The sequence below is a fragment of the Podarcis vaucheri genome (assembly GCF_965113315.1).
Source record: "Podarcis vaucheri genome assembly, chromosome: 3".
NCBI classification, from domain to species: Eukaryota; Metazoa; Chordata; class Lepidosauria; order Squamata; family Lacertidae; genus Podarcis; species Podarcis vaucheri.
The window spans coordinates 66,872,833-66,893,114 of record NC_138761.1 but is presented as its reverse complement, the minus strand read 5'-3'; the positions used below and the strand labels follow the sequence as shown (position 1 = coordinate 66,893,114).

At 41.5% G+C, this 20,282-nt stretch overlaps 1 protein-coding gene and 1 long non-coding RNA gene across 7 annotated transcripts in view; one reads left to right on the top strand and one right to left on the bottom strand.

The window, feature by feature from the left end:
• The window catches only part of LAMA2 (laminin subunit alpha 2), a 395,189-nt gene that overhangs the window by 209,175 nt on the left and 165,732 nt on the right, over nucleotides 1-20,282 (top strand). For 3 of the 6 annotated variants that reach the window (XM_082216018.1, XM_082216017.1, XM_082216015.1), the window contains exons 15-17: nucleotides 6,135-6,246; nucleotides 10,911-10,964; nucleotides 11,528-11,641. In XM_082216018.1, the coding sequence (XP_082072144.1) occupies nucleotides 6,135-6,246; nucleotides 10,911-10,964; nucleotides 11,528-11,641 (280 nt within the window). The remainder of the gene's footprint in view (nucleotides 1-6,134; nucleotides 6,247-10,910; nucleotides 10,965-11,527; nucleotides 11,642-20,282) is intronic. The other 3 variants (XM_082216020.1, XM_082216019.1, XM_082216016.1) reach the window with 1 other exon arrangement.
• LOC309528602 lies at nucleotides 13,882-17,207 on the bottom strand. The gene is made up of 4 exons (XR_014217830.1): nucleotides 17,080-17,207; nucleotides 15,910-15,973; nucleotides 14,543-14,733; nucleotides 13,882-14,070 (listed from the first exon to the last, which is right to left on the bottom strand). It is a non-coding gene; the product is annotated as an uncharacterized lncRNA (long non-coding RNA).

Genomic DNA, 20,282 nt, shown 5'->3' with positions numbered 1-20,282 from the left:
TCCTTGACTTTACACAGCCGTTGTTTGTTCTGTTTCTTTGTTCACCCCACCTGAGTCTTTAACTGCTGCATCTCTTCAACCTTGAGTCATCTCAAGGTCTTTGATCTCTGTCAGTTCAGCCTGTGCTCCACGTTTTTTCTTTTGTACCTGGAACTTGCTTTTCAAACACTTACGCTGTTTGAACTCTTCCTTATCTTTCAAATTCCTCCTCAGAAATAATGCAGTTTCAGACCTGTTCTACCTCTTGACCTTATTCCGTAACTAGCTGTAAGCTATAAGCCTGTAAATACAGCCAGCTTGAAACCTCATGCAAGGCAAATCATCCCAAACTGACAAACCCAAGCAGTGCAAGACTTGAAGAATCCCTGGAATACTACCTGACGTTGCCCAAAGAGTTGCAATGAGTGGTTTCACTGATCTTACACCTTCCCCTTTGTTATAGTTGCACATATGGTGAAAAATACTGTCTGGAATGTCCTCCTTGCCCTATGCAGCAATAGCATCACAGCTTTAGAGGAGCATCTCCAGCCTGGGCTTATTTTGTGGGCTTAATTTACAATGTTTATTTCTATTTACATAGATAGATAATTTCATTTGTACGCCGCCTTTCCACAGACCAAACTATGCCCAAGGCAGCTCACAACATGAAAAAATACATAATTACAACATAACAAAAACAGTCATAAACAATAAATAAACAAAACATCAAAAAATACACAACCAGACTGAATGATCGCCGCGTAAATCATACTAAAATCTAAAATAAAGATATAATATATTTAAAAATAAAAATAAAAATCAATAGCAGCAATAATCCCTCCTGCAACAAAAACTCCTAAACAATACCCCAGCCCAAGTGTTTGATCAGCTGCCTCAGCTTCTGCAGCTGGAGTCAGTAAGAGCCCTGTTCTCCCAGGCGAGGTGGAAAAATGCCTCCAAGGCAGGGAGTAGGTCATCCAGGACTCACAGTTTCAGAACCACTTGATTGTAAAAAGAACCTCTAAATGGTTTACTAAAAAGGAACCGTTGATGCAATAATAGTGCTTTAGTGATGGATTTATACTGGACCATGGAGACACCATAGTTTTTCTACAAAGCTTCCCCAATGTTATACTATCATTGCCATATGGAGGAGCACTCTTGCACAGTGACAGCAGGACAAAAATAGAGTGGGAAATTTGTGGTATAAAAAGTTGCAGGATTTTGGCAGGCTATTATGACATACAGTATGTACAGATTGGAAGTGAAGCATTTCCCCCTTTTCCCATTTTGTGTCCTTCCTTTATTCAGCTGTGCACTGCAAGTCCTCCACATCTCTCTGTTTACACCTGTAGATTGAACCATACACACTGTGAATCTATTATACATTGCAGCCCTGTGCAGAATGTTTGAAGCAGATACAGATAAATAGATGGCGGAAAGTAGGATCATGCGTGCTGACTTTCCCTCCAGCCTTGAGGCACCTTCTGTTTGCATATATCCTGACACATGTAGGTTCCATAGACCAGATCTTTACCCTCCATTTTTTCAGTGTAGCCCATGCAATTGGAGCCTATGTATTAATTTTTTTTTTTACAATATTTATAGCCCATTCTTCACTGAATGTTTTTAGTTGCAGAGTAAAAGAATAAACAGAGAAAAACAACAGACAACAAATACAACTTAACAATTGTATGATAAGGTAAACAAGCAAAACTGCTAAAGTTAATATTTAACCAATTCAATATTTAATCCAATTAAACAAATACCCAGGTAAAAACAAACAATACATTCCAACAGATTGATACAGATTAAACAACCAGTGGTTTTAGCAACAATTCCCACGTCATTTTTCACTTATGGCAGTCCATTCCCTCCCTCTCTGTGTCTCACACAAAGAAGGCCACATTCCTTGCCAGTAAACTCTCACTCTGTGGCTTTTGAGTAACTTAAGATCATTCACCCCTCTCTGCAAACCACCCAGGCTCTCACCCTTGTTGCACACAAGCACCTACAGCAAGAAATTGCCATCCCTTATCCACAGCAGGAACAGAGCAAAATAAAAGTGGGGTAGCTGGTGTTTCTCTTCCCTTCCCAGTCCTGAGGAAGCTCATGGGCCTCAACGTCAGTAGGGCTGCCAGGTGGAGATAAATGTCCAGATAGATTTTCTGGTCTCTCCCATCTCTCTTTTCCTCACCAGCTGGCACAGACAGTGTTCAAGTTGCTCCAGAGCCTGCACATCCAGATGTATGCATGTAGACCCCTGCACAGACAGGGACTCTAATACATGACATTGGTGTGGAAACAGCAAGCACAGAATACACACAGCCCTTTGTGTATTCACCGCTACCCACTCCAAGTGCCTGCATAGGGCTAGTAATATGCCAAAGCAGATGGCAGGATATAAAAAAAGAAAGAAGTTCCCAACTCAGTATGGGCAATTGGCTTGGCATTCCTTCATATTTCTTGTTGCACTATCAACATGGAAGTGCTGTAGCAGATGTTCACATCTATCTCCTCCTTGGAGCATCCTAGCTACAATCACTATGGCAGATAACTACTTCTCCTTCATAAAGTATACTGGAAATCTGCAAAGATGGTGTATTAAGTAAGCAAACCAATATTGTTAGAGCTGTTACAAGGGTAGAAAAGAAGGTGCCCTACTCTTATTGCCACCGTGCTTTTTCTGTGCCCTGCATATTTCCTGGCTCGGTAGCAGTCCAGTAGTGACTGCAACAATAAACCTCCTGGCGCTTTCATGAAAAGCTGCAGCAAAGATGACTTAAGCCCCATGTGGAACGAAGAAGTGCAATAGGCCAGTACACATGTAGCCAATATTCAGATTTCAGTACATCATGAAAGCTAGTCAGAGAATACAACTGTGGAATAATGTTGCGTGAAATGCAAACCGTGCAACCCAGAGGCTTCCCAGCAGCATTATATGGGGGCGGTGATTTCTTTTTTCTTTTAATCTCAAGCTACAACAATTAATATAATAGCAGATCGTAAACTCTGCAGCTACTGCTCCAAATGCTGCATCTCTTTTAATCTTGTTTGCATTTGCAAGTCAACAGTGTCTGCCACACTAGCAGTCATATTAAATATTTGGTCTGGAAACTCAAATTTCTCAAGTGTCTCCAAGATCCTGTGTCCCATTACTGCCAACATTATGTACTTTAATGTTTTCAGCATGGCACAGATGAAAAGAAATTACTACATTGAAGTGGGGAAAAATTGCACTGCTGGTTGTTTTTTTCAATGAGTAAAAACTGTTAAACACATTAAAATACCATTTACCAAATAGCAGAACCTAATGAAAATTGGAACTGTTCAGTGAATACAAATGTGGAATAATACTGAGTGAAATGTTCTGTGTGTAACGGTTTCTCATTGTTCCAAATTATATCACATAGTACTGGAAGAGACGATCTGTGGTTCAATAGGCAAATGGGATAATAAGACCACTGGCAAATTTTGTTGTGTTTATAATAGGCTTTAAATTCTTTTGATTTACTCTTTGCCTTTAAGAATCTTACTAGTACTTTGCTAGATTTGTTTCCCCTTACTTTCAATGCAGCTCCACAATGAGATTTCAACATAAAAACAAAATCAGAAAGATGAAAACGATTGATTCTGCACCCCACCCCCGGGAAATTCTTATCCACTGTCACAGAGCAGTCCTAATAACCACATAAAAAAGCACAGGAAAGCACAAAGCAGCTCTAGTGGTAGTCATTGTAAAGTTCCAAAGTACAGTGGTTGTTGTTGTTTAGTCGTTTAGTCATACCCGACTCTTCGTGACCCCATGGACAGAGCAGCCAGGCACTCCTGTCTTCCACTGCCTCCCGCAGTGGTACAGTGGTACCTCGGGTTAAGTACTTAATTCAATCCGGAGGTCCATTCTTAACCTGAAACTGTTTTTAACCTGAAGCACCACTTTAGCTAATGGGGCCTCCTGGTGCTGCCGCGCCGCTGGAGCACGATTTCTGTTCTCATCCTGAAGCAAAGTTCTTAACCCGAGGTACTATTTCTGGGTTTGTGGAGTCTGTAACCTGAAGCATATGTAACCTGAAGCGTATGTAACCTAGAATCATAGAATCATAGAATCATAGAGTTGGAAGAGACCACAAGGGCCATCGAGTCCAACCCCCCTGCCAAGCAGGAAACACCATCAGAGCACTCCTGACATATGGTTGTCAAGCCTCTGCTTAAAGACCTCCAAAGTAGGAGACTCCACCACACTCCTTGGCAGCAAATTCCACTGTCGAACAGCTCTTACTGTCAGGAAGTTCTTCCGAATGTTTAGGTGGAATCTTCTTTCTTGTAGTTTGGATCCATTGCTCCGTGTCCGCTTCTCTGGAGCAGCAGAAAACAACCTTTCTCCCTCCTCTATGTGACATCCTTTTATATATTTGAACATGGCTATCATATCACCCCTTAACCTCCTCTTCTCCAGGCTAAACATGCCCAGCTCCCTTAGCCGTTCCTCATAAGGCATCGTTTCCAGGCCTTTGACCATTTTGGTTGCCCTCCTCTGGACACGTTCCAGTTTGTCAGTGTCCTTCTTGAATTGTGGTGCCCAGAACTGGACACAGTACTCCAGGTGTGGTCTGACCAGAGCAGAATACAGTGGCACTATTACTTCCCTTGATCTAGATGCTATACTCCTACTGATGCAGCCCAGAATTGCATTGGCTTTTTTAGCTGCCGCGTCACACTGTTGGCTCATGTCAAGTTTGTGGTCAACCAAGACTCCTAGATCCTTTTCACATGTACTGCTCTCAAGCCAGGTGCCCCCCATCTTGTATTTGTGCCTCTCATTTTTTTTGCCCAAGTGCAATACTTTACATTTCTCCCTGTTAAAATTCATCTGAGGTACTACTGTAGAACATTACAGATAGAGATGGGAGAACAAATGCGATTCAGTTCCCATTTAAAGGTAAACCTAGTTTGCACATCCCAAAGCAACGTATTAACCAAAACAGTCATTCTTTGAAATTTGCACTTTTTCAACTTAGCAATGTAGTTCTGTCTCCCAAGTAATGTAAACAACAATGAATGAACAGTATTGATCTGGACTGTGCAGGGGTCATGGCAAGAATGCCCCATGCCTCCTAGCCAACCAGGGACTTAATGGCCGAAATAGCCATGGGAGAAATACTCATGGCTTCCCATGTGCGTTGCAAGGCTTCAGTAGTAAAATCTGGACCTGTGACATTGCATACTAACATGTAGCATCAGATTAGGTGGTGCCACAATGGCACATCTCACAAGCAAGACTCCCACTTCGGGCCTCAGACAAGCTCTGTGCAGGCCTGCTATTGATAATTGGTTGATGGGCATAAGAGAAAGATAAGGGCTTCCCGGCAGTAGCTCCACCTTTGCAGAACACTGTTCCTGTTGAGGTATGCCTCACCTCTTTTCGTTATCAACCTTCAAATGGGCTACAAAGACACAGGTGTTTGGAACCACTTATGCCTAAAGGACAGTATTGTGCTGCTCTGATGTGTGTTGATACTGCCAGTAATATAGCTGGCCTCACTGTCTTTTTCATTGTTATTCCTATTGATAGTTTACGGCATTTATGGTTAAATTCAGATTTTGATTGTATATCTTGTGTTTTCAGCTGGGAGTCACTTTGTGAGGGCTGGGCCCTAAAAGGTAGCTTTTCTAAAAAAATGTATGAAATTAATAAATCTATGCAGTATGTTAAGAAGTCATACAGATGTTAAGAAGTCATGTATGCTTGGTGAATGCAATTAAGGATTTCAGTGCTTTAAAGTTGGAAAAGAGGATTTCATGGTGACAGTTCCTCAGCTCTGGGTTTTGACAAGCAGCCTGCTTCTGTGTGTGTCTGCGATGGAAGTAAAAATACATAACTTGCAAGCTAAGCACAGTCCCCCAGCTGCTGATCCACTTGTTGTGACAGCTTTCTAATGTGGGCTTGCCACAGTCTAAACATGAATGATATCAAGCAAGAAGAGATAGAGGCGGTGAATAGAAAGACCCATCTCATTTTTAGCAAACAACTCCCCCACCACACTATCTGGTCTGGGAAACATTACAGGATTGATGTTTCTTTCACAGGTAAATAGTAATATCTCTCTCTCTCTCTCTCTCTCTCTCTCTCTCTCTCTCTCATTTTTGCACTCTAGGTTGAGTGATGTCAGCCTGGAAGCAGCTGATCACTTTTCAAGTGGACAAAAATATGCATCTGCTGTGGAAGTTTGCCAGTGTCCTCCAGGATATTCTGGTACCTCCTGTGAAGTGAGTATCTCATTGAACAGATCCAGCTCCACTTCAGAGAAATGTCTGAAATGTTCAAACCAATTCATGGAAAGTGAGTGGATAGACAAACAGCAAGTAACATCTCTTTCTGGCAATCCCACAAAACAATCCTATGTGTGCATACTGGAAGCAAGCCTCACCGTGTTAAGTGAATCTCAAGAAAATCTGTGTGGAATTGCAGATCCGCCTTTTGTTTTAGTTTGAATTGCACTGGGGGAAAATGTCCCTTCTTCCATTCAGTTGTGCTTTCTTCTTGTGTTTTTTTAATCACCCCCTAGCTTCATTTTTGCATCCCATGATTGGGGAAGCCCTCTTCTGTTTAAAACTCAGAGCAACCATGGTGCCCCCAGGCCAAATGATGACAACTGCACAAGTTAGGGATTTATTTATTTTTAATCCTTTCACTCCTGCTGAAAATCTCCCACCCACCTCCCTGCTATTATTTGTCCAAAATCTGCTTCAGTAAGTTATTAAAACATTTTGGAACTTTTCTTACTCTAGTCCCTTGCACTTGCGAAGAAAGAAACATTGCTTTTGATACTTTCCTAAGTGACTGTTTAAAACAATTATTTCTGTATCATGTACACATAAGAGAGAATTTTGTTATCAACAGTTTCCCCTTGGCTTGATCGCTTCTTTATCAGCCATTATAGTTACAGAAACTTGACACATTCAATCAAAGTATGTGTCATGCTTGAGTATTACAAAGCAAAATGACATCTTTGTGCTTGATCTGATATGCAGCCCCTTTCCCACAGTTTGGTGTGATTGCCTTTCCCCCATTCCGCTTTTTCTGGGATGCATGCTTCATTGGTTTCGAAGGTGCAGTTTTGTTGAAGGTTATAAATGTAACATTCCCATATTTTCAGCACTTTCACCAAAATGCTATCAGCATATTCTCAAAGTAAGTGCACATATGCTTAACTAACTCATAGAGGCATTGCTCACGGTGGAATGCAAAATCCTTCACAACCATGCCTCTAAGGAAGCACTTTAAAATACAAAGATGGGTTTCACAAGACTATAAACAATATGCCATTTATACAGGCACTCTAGGCATTGACTTGTCAGCTCTCTTTTCCTTGAATGTGTGCCATGATTTTATATATTTCATTTAGGACTTAGAGCCTTGATTCATAGTAAACGTTTTCACTTGTTCCTCCTATTAGAAATAATAATATAGAAAGAAAAGAAGAGGCAGCTCATAAAGGCTGGCAAGGGATTTGTGGGTTTTGTAGTGGTTCAGAACCTTGTTTCACCAGAAATTATAGTGAGGTGAAAGAAATTAATCTATACACCATGGGCAAGGATGACCCTCTTGTATGTTCTGCTTTCAAAAACAAACAAACAGCAACACTATTGCCTGTCTCAAGGGCATTATTTTTATGTGCTTCCCATTATAGGACAAACAACAAGATCATTGAAAAGCATTCCCTAGTCATACGAAACCTGACAGCTTTTGAAATGCATTTGTGATGTACAAATGCCATGGAGAGACAACAGAATGAAACAATATGTTCTTTTAATTTCTGTTGTTCTCTCACATCCTGTTCTACCTTTGATCTGAGGAGTAGCATATCCTGGCTTCTTGTCCACAGCCAAGCAATTTGGCTCACTATTGAAATATCTACTGCTTACCTTGGCTGTCTTCTGAAGCTCTGACTCATGCATTGAGAAGTTTCCACCTTGACCTTCATCAGCTTCTGTCCTTCTTCGTAATTAAAGTTTATCCTGCCCTGTATTGAAAACCTTAGATAGATGCTCCCTCTGTAGAGTCTCTAACTGGAATCAAATACAAATTACTAAATATAAACAAAAATGGAAGCCACATACAGATTGTCTAATGCATTGAAGTCGATGCAAAGCACTGCACGTAGTAGTGCCAAATTTGAATGGGACTTCACAAGGTTCAACATGCAGCTGATTGTTGGGTTTTCAGAAGGCCCTTTCAAAGCACGATCTTATTGAAAAATAATGGATGGAATTCTGTGCCATGCAATGGTGATCATCCTGTCATCACAAGCATTGCAGCTTCCCCCTCCCCCTCCCCGACTCTTCTGGGGGTTCTCCTGACTGCACCCTGAGCCAATTTCAGGAGACCTTGCAGGAGGAGAAGGGACAAACCCCTGTCACACCAGTGGCATTGCACAAGACTTGTGCTGACAGGACTTACTGGATGAATCCCACCCATAGGGACATAAACTGGAATTTTTTGTTCACTTTTATACCAGCTTCCAGCAAAGAATCTTGGGGGGGGGGGGTTGTGAGGCTATTGAAAATCATCTGTTAAAATTCCCAAATATCTGCCAAATAAGAAAAGCCACTCCCATTCCCATGATTCCTTGGGGCTTGACAGTTAAGCAAGCTTTAATTCTGTTCTGTTGAGATGCTGCATGACTGATCTTCTAAATTCCAATGTGCCATACTTGATCCTGCTCACTATTTCGAGGTGAGGAGATATGGGATTTTATGTTGGTGTTGCATACTTCATAACATACAATTCATTGTAAGGCTGGGACTTTTCTACCAAACAAATAATTTTTACATTTGGTCTTCAGAACTACTCTGTGCCCTTTATAGAATGCCAGTGAAGAAATAATGATTTTATTGAATTCATTTCTTGCATGCATTTCTTAAGAGCATCCTGCTTGCAATTTGAACTGGGCAAGATAATAAGGTGTTGCTTCCTTGCCTGACCTTCAGTGGCAACATGTCTTTTGATTAAGAAGAGAAGCTTGCAGATACTGAAGAATCTTTGAATTGTTCAAGGGAGGACAGAAGTTCAAAAGAAAGGGAATAAATAAACAAATTCTTTAAAATACTTTTGGCTGCTTTCTTTCATGCTGTCATGGAAGTTCCCTTGTCAAAAGAAAACATAACTAGTCATATCGTGCTTGCTGTTGAGCAAATATTTATGTCCTTCTCTTTAGGTGTATTTTAACAAAACGAGAGGGGGCCTGAAAGAGGTGTATAAGATTATGCATGTTGCCAAGGCAAATAAACAGGGCAGACAAAAAAAATGGCTTCCTCACACAGTGCATAGCTAAACTCTGGAACTGGCTCCCATAGAAAGCAGTGGTGGCCACCAACTTGGAAGGCTTCAAATGAGGATTAGACAAATTCATAGAGGATAAGTACTAGTCACGATGGCTATGTTATGCCCCTGAACACCAGTTGTTGGGAATCATGGATGGGAATCATGAATCACTTGGATTCTGCTTGTGAGCTTCCCATAGGCCTCTGGTTGGCCATTGTGAAAAGAGAATGTTGAACTAGATGGGCCTTTGGCCTGGCGTGTTCTTATGATCTATAGCCCTTCCCCTTGAATTCAGAACCATACAATGATTTTTAAAATATATGGCAGGTTAGGACTGCTGCCTGGCATTTTATTCTGAAGAGCAAGCACAACAGTCAGGGTTTTGCTGATAAATCACACCTACAAGATGTCACCTCCACTGAGAAATACCCATTGATAAAAATAAAGTATACTGAATTACCACTGCTAAAAGTATATATCAAAAAGTATATTCTGAGATGACCCATTCTGAGATGGCAGCTATCACTACATGTATAAAGAATGAACTTCTTGTATGAGGACCCACATACATATGGAGAGATATAACATTTCTGGAAATATTGAAGCCAAGTGGCAAGGATGAGGAACAATTTTGAAATTTATGCAAATATATGCAATTCTTACTTTCTTATCAAGCCTAAACTTATTTTACAGCTTTAACAACATTAAGAGTATCATTTATTTCTTAGGCTGTGAAATGTACTATTTAGCATATTTGTGACATTTGAAACTATAAATGCCTTAGTTTGTATGCCGGATTTACCCAGTGTGGTCCACTTCCTATTGTGGGTCCTGGTTAGAGCTCTGTTCTCACCCAGTCAATCTTTTTTTCTGAGTCTTTGGCACCCACACTAGTTACTTTCCATTTTTTTGCCCCATCTGCTTCTTATCCTCTGAGTAGGCAGGGCAATTTCCCAGCCAGTAGTACAGAATATGCCATAGTAATTTGAGCAGTTCTAACTGGTGGCGCAGAAGGTGCTGTGTTGCACACCTGCCATCCATCTCTGCTGCTTACTGAGAGGGAGAGAGAACAGAGCAAAGCATCAGGATGTAGATTATGAGGGCACACTGGTGGAGCCAATCCCCTCTGTCCCTTACTGCTTTGAGGGAAGAAGTGAAAAGATTGACCATAAAAGGGGGGGGGGGTGGCAGGCCAACAGAGAACAGAAACAGGATGCTTGTTTCTGGTATCACCAAACTGGGGAAAGGCTTTCTCTATTGCTCCAGTGGTCTGGGAAAAATTTAAGCAAGAGGCATGTAGCATTTGCATGTGGTTGTAATGTGCATGCACACTCCCAGCAATGTGGAGGCAGCTCCCATGTCACTAGGCCTGTGATGCATACTTTCTTTTCTACCTTGACTTCTGCTTCTCATTAATCTTTGACCAATATAACTCACGTGGTATTTGAGCTATGATTTGCAGTGTCAATAAAAGATCCTGTCTTTTCTCACTTGTCTCCTTTCCCCACTTTCTTTCAGTAACTTGTCTTCTAACTATTTTCATTCTGTAAATCTTGGTATGTGAAGCTGTCTTACTTTCCACTCTTCATTTCTCTTACCTTTTCAGAAGAAAGAGCAAGCTAATGCCTCCTTTAGTCTTATACCTGCCTATTCGGTTAAGGTCAGTTTTTCACAGACATCATGTCAGGAACATAGGTTTTCGAGAGGTGTTTTAGCACTTGGGTCTTTATTGCTTATCATGGTGGTTTTCAAACACTGGGACACCTTGAGGGGCATAGAACTCCTGGAAAGGGGGTGCCAAGTTACAGGGAGCCTTCCCACCTGCCCCAACAAGACAAATATGGGCAAGTTGAATGTCCTCTAGTGAAAGGTCATCATTGAAGCTTTGTATGATTTTGTAATTGCCCCATTATTTTGCTCAGTAACATGTGTTATGTCCCTGTCTCCCAGTAATTGTGTTTCCCTGGAAATCATTTGTGGGGAGGGGGTTGGAGAGATACTGTTTTATTCCTTTTTCTAATACTACGGTTGGTTTGGGCCACCACACAGACCTTCTTTGCACACAGCAACAGCCTGAGTGCAACATTCTCTGCCATAGAACAAGTCGGTGCTGGGTTTGGAGGAGGCAGAATGACATATTAAGCTCCTTTATTTTTGTCAAATGTGCTCCTGCACTACTTCTTCATTTTTTAAAATACATTCTCAATGTTTCATCTCCTGCAGTCTTGTCAGCCAAGGCACAGGCGAGTCAATGGCACCATCATTGGCGGAATCTGCAGGCCATGCACATGTTTTGGTCACGCTGAGTCCTGCGATGATATCACCGGAGAATGCCTGGTAAGTGCTGACTGACAGCGCTGAGATCAGCTCAGTATACCAACGCAATTGAATTAACTACCTTAGGGACTATGAGTACTTAAGGAAAGAAGCAGTGATTTGACAGGAGAGATCTTTATATTGAACTGCTTCTGAAGTTAAACAATCTCTTGGTAACATGATAAAGTAGCTACTGAAAATAAGGGCAAACCAAAAAGGTTCTTTACATTACCTGGATAGCAACAGGTCCTGCAGAAAGCAGCGAAGAGAATATCGCAACAAACTTTGCAATGCAAAATGATCTACCCCTAGTAACCTCTGTTGTGGGTTTACTTTACACACAGAATAGTAGTAACTGAATAGTAAGTTTCGTTATTGTGTGACATGCCGTAATGTTGGTCAAGGGGGAGAAGTGTAAATATTGCAAAAATTATGAAGAAATAGTGTGATTGGGGAGGATGCATGTTTTGAATGAGATGGAAAGGTGCTTTTCCCTGATGGAATGCATATATTTGGGATAGCTGCCTACTAATTCAGCAATTTTAGTGCATTTATTACCCAGAATAATCATGCCCAGTGTGCCACTGTTTCTAGCCTGCTCAGTAGCTATTTTGAATGGGTGAATTACGCTGAATAGACTGTTCTGATTAACTCAAGGGCATTTTAGTTTTATATTGTCTGACATGGCATGAAGCTTGAAACAACATTTCTCATTTCATTAGTCTTGCAGAAATGCAATTTGAGCCACTGCCAATTTAGCAGGATATCATACTCCAGATTCCCTGCAGAATTCAAACCAACTCTGCATTGTGTATATTTTTAAGTGTTCCTCCCTTCTTTTTGATTTTCCCAAGGAAAAGCTTCAGGGAAAAATCTAAATGAAAATCCAGGGTTTTTACAATGCAATTTGGCATTTTAAATTATCACTGGCCTTTCTGTTTTCCTCCGTACAAGGTGTTTAATTGCTCTCCAATTCTGAACAAGATAGCTTAAATTGGTGGATTTTTCAAATTGCTTTTTCATGAATAAATGTCCAAAATGGCTCTCGCATTAATCCCGTGCTCAGTCTTAAGACGTACTTAGAAAAGAAAACATGCCATGATAACTTTATTTTGAAATACTTCACGTAAATCTAGTGGGGGGAGGAAATCACCTGACAGAAATTGATCTGTTTTCCTCACCAGCCTTCAGAGAACCTATTTCATTGCTTTTTCATGATTTCAGTCTTCTAATGCTAATGTCTAATGAAATTAGTTAAGGTTTACAGCAAAACCAGCTGGTGGTGTGGAACTGTGTGCTTCAGGCAGCAAATCAACAATTCCGTTTCTGTAATAGTACATGAGTGAAAAGAATTCTAGAGCCATTTGCTGAACTTGCTCGATATCAGGGATGGGAAACTAACCTGGCTCCTTTCAGGCAACTTTGACAGGCAAGCAGGGCTGCCCACTTGGCAAGCACCTGATGTCACATGGCGTCAGGTGATTCAGACTGTAACCTGAAACTACAAAGAAAAAATCAAAACACACTGTTAAGCATGCACCTGATACTTCGCTTGCAGTCCCAGTTTGATTTTGGTACTACAGGGCAACAGAAAACAGTGCCCAATTGAAAAAGCACCGTGCTTCAGTTTTGCCTGCCCAATGCCTGACATCATATTATGCCAGGTGATGGTTAGAGGTAGACATGGTTAGAGCAATGTCAGGGCACAAGGTCTAATTGCACCCAGAGACCTGGGATTCCCCTCCTCTGTTCTTCTTGTTAAAATAAACTAACAGCCCTACTAGAAAAATCAACCACTAAACTGAAACTGACACGGGGACAAATAGAAGAAGAGACCTTCACCCTAGTATGGCTCCCCTTTATCACATACACAGCCGAACAAGACAATGACAAAAACCCACCAGCAGCATACAAATCAATATGGCTAACCTGATCCAAAACACCCACCCACCCACCCCACTCACACATGAAAACAAAGACCACCACAGCCAACCACAAATGAATAACCAAACCCTAGGCCAACCCCAACCTCTCTCACCACCAAAGGAACACAAGTGAACAGCAGAGAACCTGCACAAGCAACTCTGACACAAAACCCTACATATAGTAAGTGAAATAGAAACATTGCCACCCGACCCCACTCTCACCCATCTCTCCCCCCTCCACCTCTTTCCCCCTTTTCTTCCTAATGTCTCAACAAATGAAAATGATTTGTAAAAATGTTACATGGGGGGAAAACACAAAATAGAGACATTACACACTTTTGTAAATCAACAAAATCTTTAATAAAATAAAATAAAAATAAACTAACAGCCATTCATTCTCCCTTGTTGTTGTCCTAGGGGTTTGAGATGAAAGCAGTCGCACTTCCTTGCGCTTCCACCAACAGAGTGACTTAGTGCAAGTTCACACATTGGCCCCAACCCAGCTAAGTTCCTCATGACTAAGTCCTGTTGAGAGAAATGTGACTTGAGTTAGTTGTGTCTCAGTGGGGTTTACAATGCAATCCCATGCATGTCTTTTCAGATCTGAGTCCCACTGAATTCACTGGGGCTTATACATGGATGTAGGAATTGCAGGCTTAGTCATTTCTTAGTCATAAATGGATTAAAGCTTATATGCTCTTTTTAGGGGTTCGCTTATTTTTTATGCCTACATCTAAAAACGATATGCAATAAACACATGGTTAGAAATACTGATATCCTGTATGATCGCAAACCAGTGTTTACTGCCAAGTGATGTGAGAGGAAACTCTTCAAGAAGCAGGCCTAAATGTTTAGAAGAATTTAATCTTGGAGAAAGTTGCAGCCCTGGTACTGGTTATCTGTAATGTTATCTGGCAGATATACAACATTACTGAGAAGTCGAGGGAAAAATACATCCCTGGAAACAATAACATGTAGCATCTCCTAATCTCTCTACCTTTATCCTGTCCTGTCTCTGCTCTTCACTGCAGCAACTAAGCTTGTCCTATATCATCCTGCAGAGACAAAGTGCACAGAAACAAATTCTTCAAAATCTGTTTGGGGATTTTGCCTTGACTGTAAGTGAAGTAGGATTGGTTGATACCCAAGCAGGCTGTTAAATGCTGCAATTCAATTTGGATCACAAGCCTTTTGAAGTGAGAGAGAAAGAGAGAGAGAGAGAGAGAGAGAGAGAGAGAGAGAGAGAGAAGTTTGAGTGCTGAAAGGAGAGGCATGTTTCACATCAAAGGGTTTCCTTCCCCCCTATTGAGATGTACTGAGCCTTTTGGCCTTCTCATTACTATTCATGGTATGTTTTTTTTGCCCCCAGTAATACAACAGACAATTTAGGCAGCTAATTTACGAATATGTTACTTCTTTTGACTCTTCCTTAGCTTTGAAATTTACTTGAAAAGAAGTTGAAATGTGTTTCTTTGACTTATAATAAGAGCTCAGCTCAATGCTTTATCCTATGTCTGAGTGCGGAGGGGGGGAAATCGCTTACACACCCATGGAAGGCGGTGCCTATTACATTCACATGGCTACTGTGATGTTACACAGATGATAAATAGCTCAAGTTGTAAACAAAGAGAAGTTCTATTTTGTCATGTTGCAGACACACTGTTTGTGTGTCCATAGGTTTGTATCCAAAGGTAAAGGTAAAGGTAAAGGGACCCCTGACCATTAGCTCCAGTCACGGACGACTCTGGGGTTGTGCGCTCATCTCATTCTATAACCCAAGGGAGCTGGCATTTGTTCGCAGACAGCTTCCAGGTCATGTGGCCAGCATGACTAAGCCACTTCTGACGAATCAGAGCAGCGCATGGAAACGCCGTTTACCTTCCCGCCAGAGCGGAACCTATTTATCTACTTGCACTTTGATGTGCTTTTCGAACTGCTAGGTGGGCAAGAGCTGGGACCGAACAACGGGAGCTCACCCCGTCACGGGGATTCAAACCGCTGACCTTCTGATTGGCAAGCCTTAGGCTCTGTGGTTTAGACCACAGTGCCACCCGCTTCCTTGTATCCAAAGTTAGTCATACTCAGATCAGATTGATTGAAATTAATGACCATGAGTAACTTAAGCCCATTAATTTCAATGGGCCTACTCTGAGTATAACTTAATTGGATGCAATCCATGGGATTGAGATTCACAAAACCTTGCTAAAATATTTAGTGGTTTTAATCTTGTTATGCAGCAGAGATGAAGTGGAAGGCACTCCTGTAGTTTTTAGAGAGTTCAAAATAATCATACCACAATTGTGATGTCCAGTACAGATGTCATGCTTTCTAATTGCCATACTATGGTTTAGCAGCTGATGGTACCTGGCGGAATGGTGTACTCCTCTTCTTTCCTGTCAGCCTTGTGTGCTCCTTCTCACTCAATTTCCTAGTTAGAGATAATGTTAGTTCACTCATTGTGACATTTGAATAAAAGTAACCATAGTTACAGTTATGGATATGTGACATCTTCCCCTCTACAGTATTTCCACAGAGGTTTCTGCTTTGCCTTCCCGCCCTCTTTTATCTTTGGGAAGTGCAGAGTATTTCAGATATCCTTGGTTTTCTCAACAATGTCAATTCCTTTAGGCTTCTTTGTTGTTGTTTTACTTAAAATAGTTGCACTAATGGATGCAACCTGTTGTACCAATAGTTGGCACATGTGTGTTGTGCTACTTTTGGGTGTGCATCTGAATGCTCTTCAGATTATAGCACTGGCAGTCATTTGCAGTTGGATGTGTATTTTGATCAACATCCGGTATCTTCATATAACTTGAACAAGAGTCTGTGCATCTAGCCACTGTTTGTTATTCTCCCTACAGCTCTGTCCCCAGACAGTAAGTCAGATAGAATCATATGTAACGAAGATATGGGATAATACCAATATGAACCATAAAAAATCTGCATAGGAAATTAAACCACTGGATTGTTGTGAATACCGCCTAATTTCTGGTAAAGCTTAGTTACTGTGGACTAGGAAAGTGTATGTGGAGGGGGTTGCATTGGCAGAGAAGGAAGGGCAAAATTGTGAACTCCTCAACACTGAAGAGTGGTTCATTGATCAGCCCTCATGACATCTGAACTGGGCTGGAAACTTCAGAAGCAATCACATTTATGTTCCCTTATATAAGAAATCACTTAAAGAATTGTTGTGAAAGGAAAAGAGAGGAGCTTGAGAAGAACCATGGCCCTGCGCAACATGGTTTCTATATTCTAATATTACTAGAATAATGTGACTGGATATACTTGCCAGTGTAACTTGTTAGTATGAAGCATGTGTGCACCAGCAATATTGTGAAATGCAGCTTTCCAGTATTTGAATTTTAATTTAGAGGATTATCATGGTGCAAGCTTTTAACAGAATGCATCCACACATGTCTCTTCTCACATAAATCCCTGCTAAGAGGCTTTTTTAGGTTTGTAAGTAATGATGTGTGAAGTGGCTAATAGACATTTCATGTTTGACCACTCCTGTAACAGATATCAAAATCCTACCTGTCTTCACTTTGCATATTTGATTTATGGAAAGCCAGATTCTTTGGAAGCACTTGGCTGATTATTACACAGTGGGCTGGTTCTCCTATAACACTAAGCCATGGTTTAGTACTACAGGGATGAGCCTTGGCGAAGCATCAGGCTTGCATACTCCCCTCACCCCTCACCCCCCGCCATCCCAATCTTTGTCCTACCTGGCTGGCAGAAGGAGTTCAACTTCAAACTTGGCTTAGTATTATTTGTGAACCAAGATTCCTGTCTTGGTACAAACAATAGTGAGTTAAACAACTCAGCTTCATAGCTCACAGTTTGAAGTTCTCCTCCCGGCTGTGTGGCAGGCAAAGAGGCATTTAGTATTATGTGCAAACTAGCCCAATGGCTGTGTTGGGGCATCATGATAAGCTTTAGTTTATTGTTATGGAGATGAGCTTAGGTCCTCCAACATGACCAGCCAGAGGGAGGAGATCAGATCAGAAGCTTTCACCTGTTTTCATTAATCACAGTTTAGCATTATGTTTGGACCCTAAACTGTGGTTAATCTTAACTATGGCTTATTGAAGCAAGGTGGTTCACAAATTACTACTACTGCTACTACTATTCTTTATTATTATTATTATTATTACTACTACTACTGTTATTAGTATTAGTATTATTATTTTAGTGATCATTTTCTAAACCACCATCTCAAAGCAATTTACACATAAGATCTTTTTAAAAAAACACATCATCATCATCATCATAACATCAACAAACCAATACATTTAAAGCAAGACTAAACCACTAAGAAATGAATACTCATGGTAAGGACCCATTTGTCAAGCTGGAAGAGCCTGTTGGAACAAAAATGTACTCAACTGTTTCTGGAAAGTGCAGATAGTGACCTGAAGCAGGCTTGTTTCAGTAAATTTTAAGGTTAAACCTAAACCAAATGGACAAAACCAAATGGAAACCAGAGCTTCCTATCTCCTCTTCGCATCTGCACTGGAGGAGAGGACGATGGGCTCATAGGCACTAGGGGTGCTGGGCGCTGGGCTCTCAGGGGCGCCAGGCTGAGAGTCCGGGGCCTGAAAGTTGAGTCCGGGGAAGAGCCCACCCATCAGTCAGAGCACTGTGGCGGGCTCTTCTGCTGCGGGCTCTCTTCACCACGAGTTCAGGGGTGACTGAGCCAGCGAGATGCTGAGCCGGCCGGCCGGCTCTGCCCTCCTCCGTGCCTGGGACTGCGCAACCTGGGGGGACACACCAGGCGTATCTTTGCACCCCGGTGCTGCATATGCTTAAGACAGCCCAATGGGAAAATGCACATGTCAACTGCATGCCTAATCTTATTCCCATAATAGTGAATCAAAGTTTTTCATTGCATCTGAACAAGAGAATACAAGCTATTAAGATTTGTCATGGCCAATAGCTAGTATCCAATCCATAAAGTTATTTGGATTGGATACTAGCTATTAAGTTTACTGCTTGTCGAATCATTGTAGAGCAAGTGTCAAATAAAAAAAAGTTACATCCCAAAGAACAACTCAGGTATAGTTTTATTCATGAATATAAAATTCCTTGAGTCTTAAAACTTATTTCAAAGTCTCTCTGTGTGTTTATTTAGGCAACTGATTTAGCAAGAAATGGTTACAATTGTGCATCAGAGCATTAGGACACAATTATTCACATAAAGCCACAGAAAGCAAACCATATAATAAAAATCCTTCAGAGGTTCACTTTATACTTGAGTTGCATGACTGAACCTTGAATGTATGTGGGGGGGGAGGCTTTTAAATACACATATACATGTTAATAAGACATGGCAGAGTTTGTATGAAAATCCATCACTTGCAAGTGCAAACAAGAGAATGTGGGACGGAGGAGGGAGGGAGAAACGAATTTTTGAAGGACAGCTCACATTATTGCTTTCCCTCACATCTGTGAGAGTGTTTATCTTGCTCTGTATGCCAGGAGAGCAGAACCTGGGACCTTCCAGATATTCTTGAATTCCAACTCCTGCTAACCCAACTAGAGATGGGGAAGAAATTTGATTCAGCTTGCATTTGAAGGGAGAACAATTTAAACTAAAACAGTATTCAAAGCAAAGCATAGTTCTTTACAATTCTGACTTCTGACTATTTTGCAGCATGGTTCTCTAGCCAAGTATTGTGTGCAAAAATGCATATTGCAAGGGAAAGTGTGCAGAAAGATGCCCATATCTGTGAAAATAAAAAAAATGCATTACATTACAGAAAAATTACTTTGCAAGAATCGGTACAGTAGGCAAAATTGCATGCAAAGTGATGTATATTAGGATGGATTCGCACAAAAATGTTTTTGAATTTTCACGTGAAGAAGTGAAATCAGTTATGAAGTCTACCGCACGATAACAGTTTCATAAAATGTTATCACAGGGGTAAGGTAGGGGCAAAGGGGAAAGGGAGCTCCCAGTAAGAAGTCCTGAGCTATCTATCTCAGACCAACATCTCTGAAAACCACACCTACTGGCCTGTCACGCTGGCTACTAGCCTGCTGAGCTGGGGTTTGCTGCAAAATCGAAAGAAGTATAGCATAAAGGCTGATAAGTTTCTGCTGCTGGCTGGCTGCTGCTTTCCCAGCTACAGTGGTACCTCGGGTTAAGAACTTAATTCATTCCGGAGGTCTGTTCTTAACCTGAAGCACCACTTTAGCTAATGGGGCCTCCCGCTGCCACCGCGCCACCAGAGCACGATTTCTGTTCTCATCCTGAAGCAAAGTTCTTAACCCGAGGTAATATTTCTGGGTTAGCGGAGTCTGTAACCTGAATCGTATGTAACCCGAGGTACCACTGTACTTTCATAATCGTCACCTGCTTTTGCAGAGGCAGTGGAGCTGAGCTGGTGCTCGTTGCACAACTGAAAGAAACATAGTGACGGCTGCTACAACTGCTCTTGTGAGTTGCTCGCTGCTCCTGCAGGGGGCAGCGGAAGCACTAAGGAGCACTGGCTGGCTACACAGTTATCTCAAAATCGCGATGTTTGCCAGATAACATAGAGTTGGAAGGGACTGTGAGGGTCATCTGGTCCAAACCCCCTGCAATGCAGGAATCTTTCACCCAACGTTGGGTTGGAACCTACAACCTTGAGATTGACAGTCTCATATTCTACCAACTGAGTTTGTGTGAGAAAGAGAAGGTGTACTCATGCTCAACTGCAAGGTTGCCAATACGGTTCCCTCCAGATGTTGGA